The sequence below is a fragment of the Notolepis coatsorum genome (assembly GCF_963971535.1).
Source record: "Notolepis coatsorum genome assembly, chromosome: 14".
NCBI lineage: Eukaryota > Metazoa > Chordata > Actinopteri > Aulopiformes > Paralepididae > Notolepis > Notolepis coatsorum.
In genome coordinates, this window is record NC_140178.1 from 70042718 (window position 1) to 70067717 (window position 25000).

The following is a 25000-nucleotide window of genomic DNA, read 5'->3' on the forward strand; positions in this document are numbered from 1 at the left end:
TTCTCTTCTCCGAGTCATTCATTTATAAGTACAAGTCTTTATTTGTCATCAGATTAACACACACACACGCGATGGGCGACCCACAGGAACACACATGCACTGAGTCACTGACGAAATGTTCTCTGCACTCCCCATCCCGTCGTCCTTCCCCCCAAGGGCAGCCGGGAGCAGACAAGGGCTGCGGCGTGGGGCCGCGCCCGGGGACCAATCCAAGTGCTCCTGTCCGTCTTCGTCGGGGACGCGACAGCGTTAGCGATCTGTTGTGCATGTTTTTCCATTGGGTTTTATCTTATCGGGGGGAAACCCTTGCAAGCACGGGGAGAACCTGCAAACTCCACACAGAAAGGCCCGGGAGATACCCCACCTGGGTAACTGGCAACATGGCAACCTGGTCCCCAAGTGGGAATCGAACCCACAACCTTCTAGCTGTGAGGCGACAGTGTTAACCACTACACCACCGTGCAGCATTTGGGTCTGGTTGAGCCAAAGATGTTCGTGGGAAACTACCGAGAAGCCTATATTTCTTCCCGCCTCCTGAGCAGTGCACATTATTATGCAGAGGAAAAAGTCAGTAGCTTTCTTGAGCTCCATGTAAGCCTTGGCAGTGGCCTCTCCCTCCAAGTCCCAGAGGAGGAAGGCTTGGTATGCCTGGAGGACAGGTTGGGCATCACAGTGGCTACCTGGCCCGCTGCTTTGTAATTTCAGCCAAAGAGGCGGTAAGCTGCAAGCCTTGGAAGCCGCTGAAGCTTTCAGGAGGAGAAGGAAAGATGGTTGGCCACAGCCTCTTCTAGCAGTGGCATAGCCAAGTAGCCCAGCTTTGGTTCTGTATCAATGGAGGACCCAGCTTGAATGGGGGGCTCTGTTCTATTGGGGGCTCCCCAGACAGTTGAACCTGCTCCTTGATGTCAGTGCAGCGTGGCAGAGGTCTAGGTAGAGTGGTAGGTCTCACTGCTGGACCTTGTAAAAACACCACTCAAGGAAAGGTTGGGGTCAGGCCATGAAATCCTGAGCTTTGAGACGGCTCTAGTCATCATCTCCATAAACTCCCTGTGGAATGGGTCCTTGTTAGGAGCCGGACCAGAAGCCGAACCTTCCTCCCTATCGGCATCCTTTTAAACACTATCCCCTTCATACTCTTACTCCTCTTCATCCGAACCCCACTGACGGGCATTAAGATCCCAGCGCTCCTGGTGCAGAGGGGGGTGTTCCTGAAGGGTGGGGAGGGGAGGGAGGTCATGCTCGGACTCTAACGGTGGTGAAGGTGGTGGGAGGGTTAGTGGGAACATGGGATAACAGAAGAAGGCGTGTTCTGGTCCTAAAACAACACACTGGGGATGCTCGTCTGTACCAGCTATGTGATTCAGACACTGGGAGCATCGCTTTGTGTCCGTCACATGACACATGACACATGAATAGCTATAACATTGCTTGGTACACAAGATGGATGGATGGCTGGCGAGCTTGCTAACCTGAACCACAGCGTTGAATCTTTATATGAATGAAGCTTGAATACGTTGCTGAGCAGACCTTGTTGTAGCCTGGGGGGTGGACTCTTAACAGCAGTCATCTCAGCCTGCCTTGGCCAAGACTTAGACTTGGGTGCTTTTCAGTGGTGCTGCCGGAGACAGCTTATAGCATCAGTAAGAACTTTAAAGTAAAACACTTTCTAGAGATGAATCAGCATCTTACTCACTCAGTTTACATTCTGTTTGCATTCTGTTTATCTCTGACCTCAGACTCAGTCTCCATCCAGTTCCACACTATTTTCTTGACGGTCGGCTAATTGCAAATCTTTTCTTTTGGTTGCAGGTTGTATTTGCATGTTGGTTATGGAAGCCTCCGAGCTTCAATGATTCTCTGCTTCTGTCCTTCTGTTCCGCCCCCCTCTCTCTCACCCTCTCTCTCTCTCTCTCTCTCTCTCTCTCTCTCTCTCTCTCTTCTCTCTCTCTCTCTCTCTCACTCTCTCTCTCTCTCTTTCTCTGATATTCTCTCATTATTTTGCTGTCTCTCTCCCTCCTGTCTCTCTCGTTTTGCTTATTTGTAGTCTCTCTCCTATTCTCTCTGTTTCTCTCTCTTTCTCTGGGGATGGGGATGAAAAAGGAGGCCATTTTATTTTTTCTTTCAGAGGAGCGTTGAATATTTCAGTTTTGCATTTTCTCTCTTTTTATGCGCTCCCACTTTTTTTTCCAGGCCCCTTTGATGTGTCTATGGATTCGTTATCATTCCGCATGGATGAGTTCACATACGCAGACGCTCACGCACGCACGCACGCACGCACACACACACACACACACACACACACACACACACACACACACACACACACAGAAAGAGAGGCCTCTTTTCTACAAGAAACCAGAGGAATCCATGTGTGTACATTCCAGCATGTGTGTGTGTGTGTGGTGTGTGTGTGTGTGTGTGTGTGTGTGTGTGTGTGTGTGTGCGCACGTGTGTGCGCACGTGTGTGTGCCCTGTAGCTATGCTCCACCCACCTGCTGTATATTACAGCCCATATGCGATTCCTAAATACCATCGGTTACATAAAAAGGGTATTGGCGGATATGCAATTAGAGTCGGCCGCGTGTGCACGCTTGTTCCTGCGCATACACGCGTGCTCAACATGTGTGTTCAGTCAGCGTGTGTTTGAATGTGCATACGCTGTATGTACAGTACACACACACACATACACGTGGCCTCATGCGGTTAGCGTGGTCCGGAGAGCGCCGGCATCCCCAGGCCTAGACCCTCCTATCTAGGAGGCGGCTTGGAGCAGAAGCTCATTTCCTCCTTCTTCTTCTTCTTCACCCTCTCTTTATAGACATACCACCTCCACTCCTCCCTCTTTCTCGCTCTCTTTCTCTCGCTCTCTTTCTCTCTCACTCTCTATCGCTCTCTCTCTTTCTCTCTCGCTCTCTCTTTCGCTCTCTCTAATCCAGCTTCTTTTAGGAAGGAGAGGTTGAGAGGGACTTCCTCTCCTGGAGAAGTCTCGTCTCTAATTTGAGTCTCCTCTCCCTCCACTTCTCTGACCAGAGGGAGCCATTTAGAGCCCCAGAGTTGGCACCCCTTGCCTTTTCTACACCTCCGTTTTTTATCCTCCTCCTCCTCCCTTCTCTCTCTTTCTCTCTCTCTCTATCTCTCTCTCTCTCTGTTTTCTCTGACCTCTCATCTCACTCTCATCCCTCTCTGTTATTGATGGTGACACACTGTCTGGTGCCACTCTGGTGGTGGCCACACAAGTGTACGCCTGCGCACGCACATGCACACGTACACACACTCACACACACACACACACACACACACACACACACACACACACACACACACACACACACACACACACACACACACACACACACACACACACCGCAGACACATAATGTACATTCACACAGTCATATGATACCCATGTATTCCAGTTCAACTGTTGAATGCCGAAGGTCACAGGCTTTGTGCGATTCTAAAGCACAATATTTGTGTTTATTTATGTTTGTTTGTATTTATTTATTTATTTATTTATTTATTTATTTATTTATTTATTTATTTATTTATTTATTTATTTATTTATTTATTTATTGTATATTATTTTATTTGTTTACTTATGATTTTTCAACTTATGTTTTTAGCTATAACTTAGCTGTAACTTGGCTTAACTTGGCTGTAACTTAGATGTAACTTAGCTGTAACTTAGATGTAACTTAGATGTAACTTAGCTGTAACTTAGATGTAACTTAGATGTAACTTAGATGTAACTTAGCTGTAACTTAGATGGAACTTAGATGTAACTTAGCTGTAACTTAGATGTAACTTAGATGTAACTTAGCTGTAACTTAGATGTAACTTAGCTGTAACTTAGCTGTAACTTAGATGTAACTTAGATGTAACTTAGCTGTAACTTAGCTGTAACTTAGATGTAACTTAGATGTAACTTAGATGTAACTTAGATGTAACTTAGCTGTAACTTAGATGTAACTTAGCTGTAACTTAGATGTAACTTAGCTGTAACTTAGCTGTAACTTAGATGTAATTTAGATGTAACTTAGATGTAACTTAGATGTAACTTAGCTGTAACTTAGATGTAACTTAGATGTAACTTAGATGTAACTTAGATGTAACTTAGCTGTAATTAGATGTAACTTAGATGTAACTTAGATGTAACTTAGATGTAACGTAGATGTAACTTAGATGTAACTTAGATGTAACTTAGCTGTAACTTAGATGTAACTTAGATGTAACTTAGATGTAACGTAGATGTAACTTAGATGTAACTTAGCTGTAACTTGACTGTAACTTGACTGTAACTTTAGCTGTAACTTAGATGTAACTTAGATGTAACTTGACTGTAACTTGGCTGTAACTTGACTGTAACTTGACTGTAACTTGGCTGTAACTTGACTGTAACTTGACTGTAACTTGACTGTAACTTAGATGTAACTTAGCTGTAACTTAGCTGTAACTTAGCTATAAGTTATCTGTAACTTGGCTGAACGTGGCTGTAACTTGAATGTAACTTAGCTGTAACTTAGATGTAACATAGCTGTGGCTTAGCTGTAATTTAGATATAACCCATAGTAAGTTAGCCGTAACTTACGGTAGCTATAACTTAGCTGTAACCTAGCTATAAATTAGCTGTAACTTGGCTGAACTTGGCTGTAACTTAAATGTAAGTTAGCTGTAACCCATATACAACTTACTGTAGCTGTAACTTAGCTGTAACATAGCTGTAATTTAGCTGTAACTTAGCTGTAACATAGCTATAACTTAGCTGGAACATAGCTGGAACCTGACAAGGGCCTGGATTCAGTTGGTGTCACACAAATACTTAACACAGAGGCTCAGCACACACGTGTGCACGCGCACACACACACACACACACACACACACACACACACACACACACACACACATTCACTCACATATATAGTGACTACACACCCATCTGTGCTGTCACATGCATGGGCTCATCTCTCAAGCAACACAGACACAAACACAAACACACACACAACTCATCTCTCTCTTCTGGCTTGGAAGTTGAGGATGGAAGTTCCCCTTTGCTATTTCGGTGGCATCTTCTCCTCCATCTCTTTCTCTCTCTCTCCATTTCTCTTCTATTTCCGTCTTGGTTGCTCCGTATATCCTTTGTGTCTGTCTGAGGCCTGAAAGCAGTCATGCAACAAGACTGATTAATAATTACAGAGAACACAAAATTGGGGGAGAAAAAAACAATTTCTCTATCATTTGATGTCCAACATGAGAGAGACCAAGATTACTAAGAGACAGTCACTGTGAAGAAGAAGAGAAGGCCTGTGCATTCCTTTTCTCTCTCTCTCTCTCCCCTCTCTCTCTCTCTCTCTCTCTCTCTCTCTCTCTCTCTCTCTCTCTCTCTCTCTCTCTCTCTCTCTCTCTCTTTCTCTCTCTCTCTCTATCTCCTGCCCTTTTTTCTTTCCCCCCTTTTCTCATTGGCTTCCTTTTGTCTTGTTGTTGTTGTTGTTGTTGTTGTTGTTGTTGTTGTTGTTGTTGTTGTTGTTGTTATTATCTGGTGTTTGGTGGTGTGTTAACTCATTCAGCGCCAATCACGAGAAAAGTCAGGTTATCTCGCCAACCGTTGAGCGCCAATCACGAGAAAACTCGGGTTTTAATCGTTATTTCTTTTATTAGCTATATCCATTAGGGATGCCCCAATCACGTTTTTTGCCACCGATAACGATCACCGATCGTCTATGAGCCATATCGGCCGATACACTGCCGATACCGATCGTTTAAAAAAAATAGTTTTTTAAATATATATATTTTTTTTATAAAATATATATATTATATAATTATACTTGTAGTTGTATTATCTGCGAGACATTGCCACCACGCAACAAGTCAAAATGCTCGCTATCTGCAAACAGCTCCACTGTCTGTGTGTATACTCTGCTTTGGTCAAATCACATTCAGCATGCCCTCAGCGTCCCCAGTCAGAGCGATAGTTCAACTTGACTAACAGGGTCTGAAACATACAAGATGTTCGCAGTGTTCAGTTATGAAGCATGATAGCTAATTAACCAACAGCTACAAAAACGAATAATGTCAATTATGTTATAAGACTGTAGCTACTGCTAGCCGGCTAGATAACGTTAGACAACACCTCATGTATTAAACTAAATTGAACTATTTAGTTTACTGGGCGGCTAAGTGGCGCAGTGGGCAAGGCGCTCGCCACTAACGCAGGAGATGCTGGGTTCGAGCCCAGCTCTCGGCATTGCTACCGGCTTGGCTGGTCGTTCATACTAACACAATTGGCAGTGTTAGGGGTGGGAAAGCCGGTGGGTGGGGATTGGACGTTGTGGACAGCGACTCCTACAGGTCGGTTGGTGCGCCTGTACAGCAGAATCAGGAAGTATCGGGGGCAGCGTGAGCCTCCCACGCGTTACTCCTCGCCACTGAGAGATCGCACTGTTCAGGTGAAAAGATGCGACAGCTGCCTCCTCGTGTACCGGAGGGGACACGTGATGCAAGGCTTGGTCCTCACTGCAGCCGACCAGTGGGAGGCATAGTGTAGCAACGTTCGAGACAGGGGAGGGGAGAATTGAAGGGAGAATTGGCCCGGCGAAATTGGGATGGGAGAAAAATAGAAAAAAATTAGGAGAAAAAGTGGATCAAAAAACTATTTTGTTTACTGGGTCATTTCGTTTAATCAGTGAGCTAACGTGAGCTAACGTTAGCTACCTAGCTAACAGAGGTCTCATGCACTCGACTATTGCCAGAGCATTTGTTGATATCAGGAGCTATCAGTAGCTAGCCAGCTAGATAACGTTAGACAATGCCTCATGTATTAAACTAAAAGTGAATAGTTGACTGGGTCATTTTGTTTAAACAGTAACGTTAGCTAGGTAGCTAACGTTAGCTCACGGAGATGCTCATGCACTAGACTATTGCCGGAGCTTGTTGACATGAGGGGTCTGGGAGTCGGAGGGGGAGGGGCAGTGCGCTGCAGCAGCAGCTGTGTGCCTGAGAGAGAAGTCAGCGAGTGAGAACTCCGCTGAGAATTGGATCATGTTTTTCGTGCGTGTCTTCGATCGGTTTTCACGATCGGCGAAAATAAAGCATTATCGGAATTCACCGATCTCATATTTATACTGAATATCGGCCGATACCGATCGCTGGCCGATCGATCGGGGCATCCCTAATATCCATTAATTTGTCATCCATCCATCCAGCCTGATGTTATCATTGGGAATGGGTTTGACCTCGCAAAGGGCAAATACCGCCGCCTACGCCTTCCAGCCGGTATTGCACTCCATTAGAAACAATGTTGTTTCTTTTCTGGGCCGATCTGAGCTGTGCGGGCAGGGTTTAAATACTTAGAAATGTATAATACGAGCGTTTACAACGATACATCTATGAGGCTGCCCCCCCCCCCCCTTCATATGCAATGCCGCACAACGTGGGACGGACCTCCGCGACCAGTATTTGGAATGGCGATCCGATAATTGGATAATTTTTTTTGCATGACATCAGAGACAAGCTAAGAACACACAAATCTTGCATTGATCTGATATTTCTTTCTCCCGCGATCGAAGCTGTCTGTGTGGACTGTGTTGTGCTGTTTACCGTTGGTGGCGGTAGGTGGGTTGGGGCGAGCGCCCCGCTACAAGCCCCATTTCATGGGTGCATGAGGAAGGATAATAACGATAATCTAGCGTTGATTTCAGGAAGATTCGATAATCAGGCGAAAAATGACAACGTGATAATAAGTGGATTTCACTAAAGGGCTATTATCACGTCTTTTCCTGGGATTACTAAGAATCACCCAAACTATACTCATATTCAAAACGGTATAAAACGGAAATGTACGGATGAAAAAACAATCTGTTTTTTGCATGTTGACCAGAAGCAACTCACTGACAATCGACGTGTTATTAGACCCATAGCTATAATATAAAATATATTTTAAGCACTCGCAAGTTTTGCAGTCTCCCCATTGACTTACAGCGATGGCGTTTTCTACCCAGAAGGTAGACAGCGACCCCTGGCGTGTTAAGTTAGCATGCAGAGGAAAAAAGGAATGCCTCTCTTTTTGTCTGTCTCTCTGCCTGGAGTATTTCTTGTTTTCAAAGTCAAAACATCCTTGCTTTGGTTTCACAAACTGGTAGATGAACCAATTAAAAAATAGTTTAAACTTTAAACTTCATATTTGTCATAATGCGTACATGTGCATTTGGGTATGTCTGTGTCGGTATGTGTCTCTGTGTGTGTACTTTGCCTGGCTTGGCTATAGTTTTTGTCCCTAAGTGTGTGTGTACAGTATGTGTGTGTGTGTGTGTGTGTGTGTGTGTGTGTGTGTGTACAGTAAATGTGTGTGTGTACAGTATGTGTGTGTAGAGTGGCGCCTGTTATGCTTTTATGGCTGTGTCACCGGACCACATCCTGATTATGAATCCTAACTATGAAATGAAGTTCCAAATTAGAGGACTCTACTACACACACGCATAAGCAACCACACACACACTTTTCCGAATGTTTTGCCATTTTTAACATCAAAAGACTTCCATCCTTGAATATCCCTCAGCCTTTTCCAGCCTTCAGTGCGTAGCATTAGCTGCAGTCGCTAGCAGAGAACATACAAGATATTCAGCTTCACTCTCCCCCTCCTCCCACTGACCGCTTCACTTTTACAAATTACAACCTCACTTTCTTTTTGGGTTTGAAGGAAGATTATCTCTATGAATGCATATGGCACACGCACACACATCTCACAAGGTACTGTATACACACACTGCCTTCCCTCTTACACCCACTCGTTCACATGGCACATACAGTAGCTGACCCCATGTGCTGACCCACTGTCAATGTACTATGTGTTTTTCGACACTTTAAAATTGTACACTTATTACTGTACATTTTAATGTATATTTTTGGCTGTATATTTTATATTTTGGAATGTATATACATACCAGAATGTATATCCCGGACCGTATTTTATTCTTTATTCTTATTCTTTGTTTTTGACTACCTAAATGTTTACTGCTTACTGTTTACTGTGAGCAATCTGTAGTGCTGCACGATTCTTGCTAAAATGTGAATCACGATCACGAAGAATTAAGATCACGATTCTCTTACATAATTCATATTTTTTCAATAAAACATTTATTTCACTCTTTCTTAAACAGACAACATAACATATATCAAAGTGCTTGACTTAAACTTAAACGTCTCTTGTAACATACAAAATAACTCAAGTCTCTTTTCCTCTCTTATATCTTTTATAAACTTTGGACTGTATGACTATAAGACTTCAGGCTATGGAACCATTGTGTTGTCCAGCTCCTAACTCTCATCTAGAACCCAAAAAACAGAATCTGGCGACAAGTCAACACAAAAGTAAGAAAATATATTGAATGTTGAATTAATAGCGTGTTTTGCTTTAAGTTAAGTGTGATTGATATTGCAACCGGGATTGTTCTGAAGAAAATAAGTCAACACGTGAATGCAACGTGACGTGAATGCATAGGGGAATAGGAGCGAGTGTTTCAATGCAACTGATCTCCATTTTGACGCAAATGCAAATACATCAGAATCGTCGTCATTTAGAAATTAGATCGCAAACGTCTATGAATGGAGATTGCGATTTTTACGACTAATCATGCAGCCTTAGTGCTGAATTTCCCCCGGGATAAATAAAGGATTTCTATTCTATTTCTATTCTATTCTCAAAGGGACAAGCAAACACTTACTTCAAAGGTGTGTAATATTACTGAATGACTGTATATCTGTAGCACTCCTCTAATACTGGGACACAAAGCGCTTTACAATGGAATGACTACACTGTATTTAAGTATGGGTGGCCCCCCGTTGGGAATCGAACCCCTAACCCTGGCAGTGTTAGTGCCATGCTCAGAGTGTCAAGCACTCTCCCATTGAATTGCACAAGACCAATGTTGATTAAAGGGGTATGCCACCTAGTTTAAGAATTCACATTATGTTCTTCCTGTGCCCCAGGACGGTTCAGTTTTGTGAACACACACCACTCATAATATAGGAAGAATATATATGTGAATTCTTCAAATGGGGGGCATTCCCCTTTAAGTATTGTCGATAACACTGCTCCCCCCCACTCCTTGTGCAGCAGTCAGACAGGGAACTGAGGCACAGAGCACCAGCTACTGTGGCACACGGGGCTCCCTGGCCATTGTTGTTATGCTAGCATAGAAAACCCTGTCTTATGATGAACTGGTTTGAACTCGAACAGCAGTGTGAACCGCAGTGCTCCACCACCAGTGAGGTGCATTGATTGTTAATGCTGCTACTGTAAAGCATTACCAAAAAACTAAAGTTAAGGACTTTATGTGTTACAGCTTCCATTTCAGTCTCTCACCTTCCTTCCCTCCCTCCCTCATACAGGCCTCCCGTACTACTGTCAACCTCCCCCCCCCCCTATGCAAACACCTCTGTCCCACGCACCTTCACTGAGCTTGGGCCTGACAGCTGCTTTGTAGTGCTATGTGTGATGTCGGGAGCCTGGGCTTCCTAGCTGAGGCTCTTGACAGCTCCCTGTATGAGCCCATACCTCCCAGCATGGCTGTCAATCCACCAGGCTCTGACTCTCACTAGTAGGAGCACTAACCCTACATGGAGCGCCAGGAAGAAACACACACACACACACGCACGCACGCACGCACGCACGCACGCACGCACGCACGCACGCACGCACGCACGCACGCACACACACACACACACACACACACACACACACACACACACACACACACACACACACACACACACACACACACACACACACACACACACACACACACACACACTCTCTGGTGATGGACAGACCGGGGGAAGGGAAGCTGATGTGGTTATCGGAAAGGAAACAAGGGAATGGAGTTGAATGATAATGGCATTGTAATGTTCTGGTAGCTTAGTGGGCTCGGGTGGCTTAGTTGGCTCGGGCGCTTAACACATTCGGCGCCAGACCCAAGATATCCCGGGTTAACTCACGATGCGTTGGGCGCCAGCCCCGAGATATCTCGGGTTTTGGTCGTTATTTCTTTTATTCGATATTTGTATTCATTTCAGGCACACGGACCTCTGGGTTACCATAGGAAATCCTTCTGAGATCGCCAGAGTGCAATACCGGCCGCATCCTGCTAGGTGGCAGTATCGCCCACCCTTTGAAACCCTCCTTCACACTGGGTGTTACACTTAAATCCCTCCGGGCGCCATATTCTGGGTCAGGCAAGTCTAGCGGTTCACCCGATCACATTGAAACGCGTCCAATGACCCTCCATGCATGTGTGTGCCAGATTATGTCGAGGACATGATGGACACCAATACTGGAAATCGCGATCAGACAATTGGAATATTCTTTTTGGAAAACCCCCGATCAAAGATAAGGACTATCTGACGTCAATTCCAGCTTGATCGTACAATGTTTTCATATCGATCCAGCTGATCAGCGTGTGTGCTGTTCAAGACGAATGCCGTTACTGACCATCAAAGCATAAAAAAACTACCCCCCCCCCCTTTCATGCATTCATGATGAAACATAATACCTATTATATACATTTGATTTGGAAATAGTAGTGTGTCCAGGCAAGAAACGCCAACGCTTATAGTAGAATTCACGTAGCGCCCTATAACTCAGCTTTTCAGGAATTATCCCGGATCACTCCTAAACTATACAATATTCACCATGGGATAACGCGCAAAAACGTATACATGAAAAAAGTATCTATTTTTTGCATGTTCAACGGAAGAAAGTCACTGTCAAATGACAGGGCAGTCCTATAGGTAGTTTTGACACCAGTCCTACAGTTAGTTTTTGATGGTGAACATTGACGTGCTGCATCAAGGGAGCTCATAACATAACAATTATTTAATTCCAGAATAATAATATTAATATCTGTGTAATAAAAATATCTGTGTCCATCTCATTATCTGTGCTTTCCTGAATTCATATTTGGATTCTGGCTCATCCCTATGGGTGCTAATGCATAATGTACCCGCAATATCATTTGAACTTATGTAATGTTATTAGATTACATACACACAATGGTGTTAGATTACATACACGCAATGCTGTTAGATTACATACACACAATGGTGTTAGATTACATACACGCAATGGTGTTAGATTACATACATGCAATGGTGTTAGATTACATACACACAATGGTGTTAGATTACATACACGCAATGCTGTTTGCTCGACAGCATGCAGGTGATGTTGGTAGATTATATACTGTACATGCAATGATTAAGTGGATTACATGTGCCGGTAGATTACAAACATACAAATGTCAATCACATACATGCCATGATGGTAGATCACATACACACAGTGTTGTTAGATCACATACACACAGATGTGAATTCACAAAGAATGGATTGCACGGCGCTAATAGCAGCATGCAATGCCAGTCTTCCCACTAACAAATAAACCAGATGTTGTCAGTGGCAACATGGCAGTGCCATGGCAAAGTTGATTGCATGGGATCTCTGGGTGGCTGGCTCAATATCATCCTTGATTTCATAGAGTAGATCAAGAATTGCTTGAGGTGGCAATCTGTGTCTCCGGTTGATTTCGGTCTCGCCTAAATCAAAAAGTGATATTCTCATTAGAAATATTCTTTCACAAGCACGCCTGGCATTACGATGCCTTCGCCTGGCAACAATTACTGCTGCCATGATCACCCGAGATGCTGGCAATGACGCTCCTTTATGAATGCGTTTAGTTACCACCCTGAATTTCCCCAAGGGGATCAATAAAGGAATATCTTATCTTATCTTATCTCACTCTGAAGACGTAAATAGTGTTGTTTTAACTGTGCGGTGCAATTAGCACCAGCCTTTGTGAATTGGGAATGTTTTTTGACGAGGCTCATTTGCATGTTCCGCCCATATTACCTCATTTAAATCCCAGCAAATAGCATCGACGCACCGAGACGCAATGCTGATTGAAACGCAATTACCACCGTTGCACTTCCTTTGTGAATAGCAAACTGTGTTTCAGAACTATTTGCGCCGGCATAGCGTCAGAAAAAGCCACACAATCCCTTTGTGAATTCGCCCCACAGTGTTGAGTCTGTTTGTTGTCCAGTGATGTGGTACATATTGACAAGGTAAACTATGGTTCTAGTATAATGTTATTTATTATACATGGAGTGTATGGAGTAGAGTGCTGTCTATTCTGTGTGTGTTCACTCTGCACATTTCTACATTCATCCTGGTTTGTTTGCCTGTGTATATTTACACCTTTATCTCTATGCCTATATATACATATACAGTATACTATATATATATACAGTATTCCAGAATTGTTGATTCAATGAGACTGTTAGTTGATTAAGAATGTATTTTGTGGACAGCCATAATGTGTACATGTTTTAATTAATTTTGTGTGTGTGTTGCAGGCAGGCGGAGGAGCAGCTGGAGATGAACTACGCCGACATGAAGCTCCAGGTCTCTCACACACACATGCTGCACTCACTAGGGCTCAGCCTGACACGTCAGAGGAAGACGGCTCTGCACTCGGTCTGACCACCACAAATGTGACCCGGCACAGTCTAACCCTGTCTCGTTAACCGCCGCACTACCAAACCCTTTCACTGTACACACGACAGCAGGTTAACCCTTTCACTGCAGCACTACAGAAGGTTAACCCTTTACTATCACACTACCGACGGTTACCCATAGGATTTTACACACAGCTGCAGACTAACTAACATCATGCAGTACACACACACACACAGACACCGCTTACACGTCACGTTAACACAGCACGCACATACACAGTCAATCACTAATAGTCATGCACTTCCAGCCACTTTATGCTTACGTGCACTTCTTTTGTGGTCATACCAAATGTGCTCATACACACACACACACACACACATACACACACTCACATATTTTAGCGTGTCTCTCTATTCTCTAACCCCAGGCCTCACTTTCTCCTCTTCGCATGACCACAAAGAAAGGCGGCTGGTTGACAGACAATGATCAAACCAAGACAATGCAGATGTCTTTAGGCACCATCACAGACACACACACACACACACACACACACACACACACACACACACACACACACACACACACACACACACACGCACACACGCACACACGCACACACACACACACACACACACACACACACACACACACACACACACACGCACACACACTAGCCTGTTCTGATGGAACAGCCTGACCACAGATGCACCAGGGCGCCACACTGGCTGCTCACAGATTCCTCCGTATGTCTTTGTCGCACTCTTTCTTTCTGTCTCCTTCCCGTCCTCCTTCTTTCTCTCTCTTTCTCTCTCTCTCTCTCTCGCTCTCTCTCACTCTCTCCCATCTCTCTCTCTTCCCTCTCTCTCTACCATCTCTCATTCTCTCTACCATCTCTCGTTCTCTCTCTCCCATCTCTTTCCCCTAAGAGTCTAATGATATGCGCTGTTAGACCATCTCTCACTCTCTCTCTACCATCTCTCTCTCTACCATCTCTCATTCTCTCTCTGCCATCTCTCTCATTCTCTCTCTGCCATCTCCATTATCTCTCTCCTATCTTCCCTCTCTATCCTTTCTCTCTCTATCCTCTCTCTCTCTCCCATCTCTCTATTTCTCTAATACTCTGTCTAATGATATGCATATGCATGAAGCTAATGACAGACTATCTCTCTTTCCCCTCATAGTCTAATGATATGCACTGTTAGACTATCTCTCTCTCTCCCTCTATCTATCTCTCTCTCTCTCTCTCCCTCCATAGTCTAATGATATGCACTGTCAGACCATCTCTCTCTCTCCCTCTATCTATCTCTCTCTCTCTCTCTCCCTCCATAGTCTAATGATATGCACTGTTAGACCATCTCTCTCTCTCTCTCTCCCTTCATAGTCTAATGATATGCACTGTTAGACCATCTCTCTCTCTCTCTCTCTCTCTCTCTCTATCCCTTCATAGTCTAATGATATGCACTGTCAGACCATCTCTCTCTCTCTCTCCCTTCATAGTTAGACTATCTCTCTCTCTCCCTCTATCTCTCTCTCTCTCTATCTCCCTTCATAGTCTAATGATATGCACTGTCAGACCATCTCTATTTATCTTGCATCGCCACCACCTCACATGCCCCATTACCTCTCTTATTCACACAAGACCAACAATTAAGAATAATTCTCTCACAAAACAACAAGCGAAGCAGAGAACAACAACATCCCCTCTGGTCATTTCCTCACAATTTAAACCAATACATTCTAAATGTAAACCTTCCATTATCCCCACCATTCAGGATGTGTACTCAATCATATATGCCGCACTGCGCATGCTGACCCCCACTCGCCCTCTCAGTGGGCGTGACGTGGGCCGGGCCGGTATCGACGGAGAGAGAGCACGTTGCAGAGGCACTGAGTAATTAGTAGTGCGTCAGGCCAGGCTCGCGTTCGCTGCTCAGCAGCACGGCGTGGGCCGCCGCTTAATGGGAGAGCTCTCAGATCGATCGGCGCCAGGCTGTAAACTTCTGACGCTATGTTCTTCCAAGTCATTTTGGCTATAGGCCCTTTTTTTTTTTTTTTATTAAGCACATTTGGTTATACAGTGTGTGTGGGATTTATTGACGGGCCGGTGAGACGTTTTCGAGGAAGTGTTTGCGCGCTAGGGCAATTAGTGAGTTTGTGTTAGCCGCTGATTAGGCTAATACTTGCTGGTACAGTGTGGGCAGAGGTAGGTAATAGCAAGTGGTGGGTGTGTGGCCTCAGAGACAGGGGTCATAATTCTGCATGCTGAAGCCTGCGAGACACACTCTCCTCAAAACACCCTTGTTCCCCCCTAGGCTCAACATTGTTGTGCTGCTACATACATCTTCTTCCTCCTTCGTTTTCCTCCCACTCGGTTTCTCTCTCTCTTGCTCTCATCCTCCTCTCTTCTCCTCTCCTCTCCTCTTCCCAGCGAGCCCCTGGCATCCCAATCTCCAATCTGACTTTATCCTCAGCCTACATCAAGCCACGGGAGGGGGAAGCTATCTCTCTCTCTCTCTCTCTCTCTCTCTCTCTCTCTCTCTCTCTCTCTCTCTCTCTCTCTCTCTCTCTCTCTCTCTCCTCCCCCCTGTGTTAGCTCCCCTTGTCAGTCATTGTTTGGCCATTGTCTCTATGTTACATGTGCCTGCCTGTAACATGTCTTTACTAGCCGCTACTTACTGTAGTGGGTAACGCTGTCGCCTCACAGCTAGAAGGCTGTGGGTTCTATTCCCGCTTGGGGACCAGGTTGCCGTGTTGCCAGGTGGGGTATTTCCCGGGCCTTTCTGTGTGGAGTTTGCATGTTCTCCCCGTGCTCGCAAGGGTTTCCCCTCCCGATAAGATAAATCCAATGGAAAAAACATGCAGAACAGATGGCTAACGCTGTGGTGTCCTTGACGAAGACGGACAGGAGCACTTGGATTGGGCGCGGGGCTCGCTGCAGCCCTCGTCTGCCCCCGGCTGCCCTTGGGGGGAAGGACGACGGGATGGGAGGTGCAGAGAACATTTCGCCAGCGACTCAGTGCATGTGTGTGTGTGTTCCTGTGGGTCGCCCATCGCATGTGTGTGTGTGTTAATCTGATGACAAATAAAGACTTATACTTTTTTTTTTTATCAATTTTTTTTATTATTACTTACATGAAACAAGGCAACACATTAATCACAATCACAATACACAGAACTTCACAGGAAAATAACAAAAACAATAATAATACAGAATATAACAATTTATAAATTATAAAGACAAAAAGAAAAGAAAACAGAGTTCAACCTTTTTAAATTTTAAATTCAAAATTCCAGGGGTACTATCTAATAGATGACCAAATAGCGAAGAACTAGCTAAATAGCTGCCCCCCAATAAAATCCCTAGTTAAATTCAAGACATCACAAAAGACAAGACAGACAAGACATTTCCTCCTCCCCCTCCCACGAGACCGCCGGACTCCCCCGAACAAGCACCCCAACCCCGCTCAGCCGCACACGGCGGTCCTGACCTTCTCAGCTGCTGCGAACCATAGGTCAATCCCAGCCTGCCCCACCCCAATCACCCGCGCCGTGGATATCTCAAGATAAATCACATCCAACAGTGTTAGGGACCAGTTAATCACTGTGAGCTTCTCAGGCTCCTTCCATCTCATTGCTATTAGCTTCTTCGCCGCTGTGACGCCCGCTAGGACAACCCTTTTCAGTTGTACGGACGCGGGTAGTGTTGTTATATCGTTCAGGAGTAGCGTAACAGCTGTGAATGGGATAGTTAAGCCACACAGATCTGAAAGTTTGTCCGCTATTGACCTCCAGAAGCGGGCCACTGGTGGGCAATCCCAATACATATGCATATAAGTGCCAGTGGCCTTTTGAGAGCACAAAGTGCACCGAGAGTCGGTTATCAGTCCCATAGCAAATAGCTTCCTAGGTGTAAGATAGGTCCTATGAATATAATTAAAATTAATTTGCTGGTGATTGGGGTTGCGGGAAGACAATGCCACATTTGCCCAAACATCATCCCAGTCAAACTCGGGGTCCAGCTCCGGGATATCCACACGCCAGATTGTATCCAATGATACATTTTTATACGTGGACTGAATTAAGAGCGTATAAAAGTCTGAGACAAACCCTCTGGAGGTCGTCCTGTCCACTATGAGCCTGAGGAAGGGGTGTGGTTGCAAAGCTTGAGCCCACGGCACGCCATGCGCCCTCAGCGCTGACCTTAGTTGAAGGTAAAGAAAGAAGGACTCGCCCGGAAGATCATAAAATTCTCTTAAGTCCTGAAACGCACGGAGGCCGTTCTTATCATAAATATCCTCCAGAGTATGAACCCCCCTCCTTTGCCATTGAGGAATATTAACCGGCTTGTGCCCAACAAGTAATTGCTGGTTATTAAAAATTGGAGAGTCCAGGTGCCATGGGCATTTAACCCCACACGACTTCTGTACATTACGCCACGTCTGGATCACGTGAGTTATGATCGGTCCATACCTCAGTCGGCATTTCGAAATAGGGACAGTGGAGTACACCACATCCTGCAATCTTAGCGGTGAGACCGCCGCCGCTTCTAAGGAGCGCCAAGATACATCATCTACAGGGTCTAGCCAGCACATCAGAGGTCTCAGTGAAAAGGACCAGAAATAAAGCTTAAAATCAGGGATTGCGAGGCCCCCATCTTGTTTCCTACGTTGAGTAGTAGCTTTTTTTATTCTCGGGCGTTTGTTATTCCAGATAAACTTAGATACCATCGATTGTACCTTGCGCCAGTGGTCTATTGGAGGGGGCAGGGGGAGCATTGAGCTAACAAAATTTATCCTAGGCAGGACGTTCATTTTGATTATGGAAGCTCGGGCTTGTAAGGAGTTAGGAAGGGACGACCATCTGTCTAGATCCTGGCCTATTTTATCATAAGTACCCGTGAAGTTGTACTTAGTAGTTTGACTCAGCGTGGGGAATATCTCTATGCCTAAGTATTTAAAATGTTCCACTATGGGGATATCAGCTGGTAGTCGCACCGCCTTGGCCAGCTCATTAAGAGGTAGGCAGGCTGATTTGTTCCAGTTAATCTTAAAGCCTGACAATTTACCAAAGTCTTCGATTATTCCCAATAATTTTGTGGCCGACCGGGAAGGGTCATCCATAAAAATCAGTAGGTCATCCGCATAGAGAGCAATTTTGTGTGGTGTATTATTGATCATTATGGGGACGATGTCCTCCGATTGCCTAATAAATTGGGCCAATGGTTCGAGGGAAAGCGCAAATAGTCCTGGGCTCAGAGGACAACCCTGTCTAGAAGATCTGGAGACTGGGAAAAGTGTGGAACAGTTTTTGCCTGTCAGTATCATTGCCGACGGCGAGGCATACAGGACTTTAATCATATGAATAAAATTCTTTCCAAGACCCATGACCTCAAGTACCTTCCACAGGTATGACCATTCTAGTCTGTCAAACGCCTTCATGGCATCCAAAGACAGAACTGTGGACGGAGCTGTATTGTCTTTACTGTTATCGACTACATGCAACAGCCTCCTAAGATTATCTGCAGCCAGGCGCCCCGGGATAAAACCAGTTTGATCGCAGTGTACCAATACCATCATAAATCTCTGCAGGCGGCGGGCCAGCACCTTGGCAAACACTTTTAAATCGGCCTGAGAAGACTCAAGGGCCTATAGCTACCACAATCATTGGGATCTTTGTCCTTCTTGAGAAGTAAAGAAATCAACGCCATGTTGACATCTCTTGAGAACTCCCCTTGTTCGATAGCGTAATTGATCATATCGAGCATCAATGGACCCAGTTGGTCCCAGAAAGCTAAATACACCTCGGGTGGAATACCATCCCAGCCTGGTGCCTTACCCCTCTGCATTTCAGCAATCGTCTCCCTTAGTTCCATAAGAGTGATCGGTTTCCCCAATTCCTTAGCCTCTCCCTCAGAAATGTGGGGTATCTCAAGCCCGCCAATGAACGATTCAAATTTAGAGTCGTCGAGATTAACCTCTGAGCTATATAACTGTGAGTAAAACTCTTTAAAAGTGTCGTTGATTTTTTTCGAATCAGTAGTGACTGTACCCTGTCGCGTCTTGATCAAGGGGATATCCGAGAAATGATCATTCGAGCGTATTTTCATTGCCAATAGATGGCTAGGCCTGGAGCCGTGAAAGTAGTAACTGGGAGCTCTCGTGGAGAGCCTGCCAAAGGTTGCCACAAGGAAAATCCCCTTGTGGTCCGAGAGAGCCAGGGGAACCAATGAGACGTCGAAACGATCAAACATATTAGGGGACGCGAATGCATAGTCTATTCGAGAGAAGGTTTTGTGTCTGGCTGACAGGTGAGAGTAATCCTTGAGGGTGGGATTGGATAAGCGCCATAGGTCTGCGAGCCCCGTGTCCTGGGCCCACATCCTGAGGGCCTTAGAGGACCGTTTTTGGTCGCTTGTTTCAGAGGACCCGGACCTATCCATCTCCGCATCCCAGCACGCATTAAAATCGCCACCCACAATGAGAGCGTATCCAGTAAGTTCCAACATATTCTTCGTGATTGTATTATAGAACGCTGAATCAAATGTGTTAGGGGCATACAATGCTATTATTGCCATCTTCCTATGAGATAACTCAACTTAGTAATCCTTCCTTCCGTGTTCCGACCACACATCCAGGACTTTGATATCAAGGTTACGTCTTGTAACTATGACGACTCCTTTCGTCTTATCATCGGCTGAGGATGAGGAGATAACGTGATATTGTCGATTTGCTAGCCTTGACACATCACCCACCAATAAATGCGTCTCACTAAGGAGAGCAATGTCAATATTTCTTCTCTTCAATAACCAAAGGACACTGGCATGCTTGTGTGGGGCGTTAAGACCCCCTGCGTTCCAAATTAAAATATTCAATTTAGCCATGGTCGAGTTTGTCTAAATGCGTAGAGAACATACCAGTGCAGCCAGGCTGAGTACAGAGGCGCTGATCCAGGCGGGCCCAGACGGTCAATCCCAGGAGTTCAGAGGAGGAACAATTACACACATATAAGACAACAGTACATAAAACACAGAAAAATACCACCCCAGTTACAACCCCCCCTCCTTCTACTCTAAACCCTAACCCACCCGTCCTATTATAAACCCTCCTATACCCACTCTCCAATCCCCTCCCTATGCCCCATCCACTAAGGATGGTCATCTTCCTATCATTTCCCACTGGAGTCATGGATCCAATAAGACGCTCTCCACTCCGACCCCCCTCTAGATAAACCCCTGATTAAACCCCCACTAGTCCAATAAACATAAATTAAAATTAAATTCAATAAAGATATCGGTCGAAAACCACCGTGAGCCTTGGCCCTAACATGAGACAACTATAATGGAAAAAATAGCCATTATTATATAATAACTCAACATCAACCCTGTAACCATCTACTTCCGAGTCTGCGTATTAATGTCGCAATGTTATAGCATAAATTGATAAAGGAAAATTCAAAACAAAATTAAATTAAAGCATACCAGCAGATAGTCTAAGGCAGGATCGGATCACAGTTAAATTGCGCAAACAGATGTCATTTAAACAGCGACAATAAGAAGAAAGGGAAAAAAGGGTTATGGTCAAAGTGCACGCATGTAACAGCCCCTCTGATCAGGCACAACGGCTGGAATGACATAACCTATGTAAGAATAGAATTAAACACCTTCATTAACCCGGGGATAGTAATAAGCTATACCTGACACAACCTGTTATCATATATTGTATAATATTCAACCGACCTTCTACTACTGGAGCCCAAAGCTCAAAACAGCCTGGATATAAAAATAAAAGCATACAAGAAGTTAGTTAAGGACCCGATCACCGTTGAATTGTGCAAACCGATGTCACTTAAACAGCAACAACAACCAAAATACGTAAACATTAACGGGTCTCGAATGTCTCGGCGCGGGCGATAGACACAGCCTGCTAGCTAGCCCGAGGCTAGCGCGTAAGCTAGTGATGAATCCGGCTAGCACGCTAGAATCTGTTTTGTACATTGTTCAGCTAGCTTGCTAGCTTTCATAGAGGCGACACACAAGTACGACCATGAGGTCAGCATTAGCAAGTAACAGAAGTCATTGGGATGCCCCGCTAGTTTGGATGGGCAGTGGACAGTTAGCATGTCTGGCATGACAACAAGCATCTGTGAGTAGTCCGCCCCATCAATGTATTCAGGCCCACACCGCCAAGTCACTCACCCGACATAGATATCAAGCTACAGTCTCGGCTATCCCCCCGAGATATTCCTTCGCTTTAGCCAAAGACCAAAATGAACGCCGATCATCGTCCTTACCCAGCACAGATAATTTCGCGGGAGCGAATAGCGTAGGCCTCAGGCCTAGTTTCCATAGCCTGGACATGACCACTTTGTATTCACCTCTCTGTGCTTGAACCTCCGGCGTAAAGTCTTCGAAAATGGCCACTTTGTGATCGCCAAGACTTAGTTTACCCCTTCTGGCACGGGCCGACCGCATGATGAGCTCCCTCTGCTGAAGCCTGTTCAGCTTGACAATGATGGGCCTCGGCTCTTTGTTCACTCCAGGACTGGTCCTGCCCGCTCTGTAGGCCGATTCACATACGGGAGGGCTGGGGAGGACATCTTTCCCCAGTATTTCCTGCAGCAATTCCGGCATGGTCTCCGAGAGACGGCCTCCCTCGTTGCCCTCCGGTACACCAACAATCCTGATGTTGTAGCGTCTCTCCCGGGACTGCATTTCCACAATTACCGACTGTAGTTTGGCAACTTCAGCCTGCCTAGCCAGCAGGGAGGTCTCCAGACCCGCCATCCTCTCGCCTTGTAGTGAGACCTCTGTCGTTAGCGTGGCTAGTTCGTTAGCATTAGCCGAGGAGACAACGTGCAGCGACTCCATCTTGTCTTTCAACGGGTCGACCGCCAACCTAATTTCCTCTGACATCTCTCGATGAAGGTTATCAACCTTCACTTTTCTTTGTGTTTCAGCGAAGCGTGTCTCAAAGTCTGCATGGAGTTTGGTCATGACCGAGAGTACAGCTTCGCTTATCTCACTGATACCGGGCGACGGCGCCGTTAGGCCCGGTGGCAGTTTGCTGGCTGGGGTGCTCATGGATCTTGTCTCCACCACCGACATCGCAGAAAGTTGAAAAAAGTCGACGACAGTAGTTGAAACTCGACGACTCAACAAGCAGACAAATAACAAATAAAAATAAAATAAAGACTAATGGGGAGAAAAGTATATTTCGCACGATAGAAGGGAGCTCACGTGAAACACGTCTACTCCATGATCGCCTAGCTCCGCCCCTGATTGAAAACCAAATAAAGACTTATACTTATACTTACCTCTCCTCAAAGCACCAACCAGTCAACTGTTGGAGGATATTCAGCTTCAGCCTCGGTATCTTCTCGAAAACGCTGGCTGTCCTTCGTCTTCTGACTCTGCCTGTGTCCTGCATTTGGGTCCTACTTCAACAACACACATTACACTCTCCCTTTATCTCTTCCCCGCCCTGTCTATTTAGTTCCCTCTCCCTCCCTCTGACCCCCATCTCTCTCTGTCTCTCTCTCGCTCCTTCCCCCTCTCTCCCTCCCTCCCTTTCTATTTTTCTTTCCCTCTCCCTCCATCCATCACCTTTCTCTCTCTCTCTCTCTCTCTCTCTCTCTCTCTCTCTCTCTCTCTCTCTCTCTCTCTCTCTCTCTCTCTCTCTCTCTCTCTCTCTCTCTCTCTCTCTCTTCCTGACAGGGTTATATCTACATGGATTATCTCTCGCTCTCGTTAATTCTCTCTCTCCCTTTTTTCTTTCTTGTGTTACAATTGGCATTGTGCTGTTGTATTGCACTTGAAGGACAGTGTATGCCCTATCTTGGCCGGAGACAAATAGTTTCTTTTTAAAGGGACACCATGTGGAATCTAATCTCTACCGCGTGCATAAAGGATGTGTTAGCATATTAAGTGGATTAATTGAAACACACTAGCCTCCCCTGCACTGTAGCGCAGCCACCGTACAGTGTTTCCCAATCCTAGCTTAGCATCACCTGAACACAGTCAAGGTTAAATATGGTAACGATTCTCTCATCCCTTTCATAATATATTGTATATTACTACTGCACTTTACTGTTACATTTTAACTCTGGTTGGATGCCAAACGTATTTTTGTTGTATTGTACTTGTGCTGTATAATGACAATACATTTTAATCAAATCTAATCTAATCTTTTGTGTGTGCGTGTGTGTGTGCTGCCAGATGGAGAAGGTGGAAGAAGACCTGATACGCTCCAAGTCCCTCAGAGAGAAACAGGCCATGGAGTTCCCCCTCCAACTGGAGCAGCTCAGACTGGGATATGAGGAGCAGGTGTGTGTGTGTGTGTGTGTGTGTTGTGTGTGTGTGCGTGTGTGTGTGGTTGCGTGTGTGGTTGCGTGTGCGTGGTTGCGTGTGCGTGTGTGTGTGCGCGAGATAGTGGGTTGGTTGATGGTAGGTGGATGTGTCCGCCTGATTAATTCTTCACAATAAAGGACACGCTTTTAGATTAAGCCTAGATTGGTGTCTGAGTAAAAAATCTTAAAAAACCTTGACAATTGAAAACTCCTAATGCAATCTGCATGGCTACACACACAAGGTCCCCTTATCAGCACCGTCTGCATCAGTTCCTCTGATTGGTTCATCTATAGCAACCGTATTCGTCTACAGAAATCTAAGCCGTCTGATATATAACATATAAGGCTACCGTTTCAATTAACTCACACGTATGGAGGTGGAGGAAACGGGGGTTTTGATTGGGTGATGCTATGTGGGGGAGGAACACAGTCTCTAACCTCAGTGGCCTTATGGGAGGAGCTACAGTATATCACTGGCCATACACATTAATTAAAATACTTATATGTTTTACCTTTTTAACCTAGAGAGGATGATTAGAAGACGACATTCTCGGCCCGACACCGTTTCCTCGGGTGCGGTTGCGCTTTAGCCGGTAATTGCTTCTGTGAACTGTGAACTCAATTGATTTAGAACACCGTACGATATCATTAGAGTACATCAGATCGCAATATAATATCAAGCCTTTAAACTAAGGCAGTAAAACGTGTTATGTAGAAGCCTGGCGCTAGGCCAACACGCTAACTCGGTGTGACATCTCTTATTTTACAAAACATGATTTCCACCGAAAAAGTCAGACTGGCGTTCACCCTGCCAGTTAATAAGCGTGCCAACCGCTCATTTCCAACACAGATGGACTTTCACTGCCGTGTCAATTGCTGTAGATAGTGGTTTTGGAGTACAGAATACTAAGGGGGGGGTTAGTGTTTACTCCAGGAAGTCGAGGAGGAATTGAGATCCCATTATCAATTCGGTCCGCGGTCGAATAGTTTTGTTTGTACTCATAATCACGTTTGTGGGTGAAAAAAACGTGTTTTTGAATAGAGACGGATAAGGTAAAAACTTTTTTTTGCCATGGCTTTGAAATCGAACTTGAAAACGCAAATACAAAGTTTGAAAAGAAAATGTGTGTGGAGGGATATAGTCTTTCAA

At 45.2% G+C, this 25000-nt stretch overlaps 1 protein-coding gene across 1 annotated transcript in view; it reads left to right on the forward strand.

The window, feature by feature from the left end:
- The window catches only part of cep112 (centrosomal protein 112), a 395959-nt gene that overhangs the window by 223263 nt on the left and 147696 nt on the right, over positions 1–25000 (forward strand). The window contains exons 20-21 of the mRNA XM_084329136.1: positions 13404–13452; positions 23720–23827. Of these exons, the coding sequence (XP_084185262.1) occupies positions 13404–13452; positions 23720–23827 (157 nt within the window). The remainder of the gene's footprint in view (positions 1–13403; positions 13453–23719; positions 23828–25000) is intronic.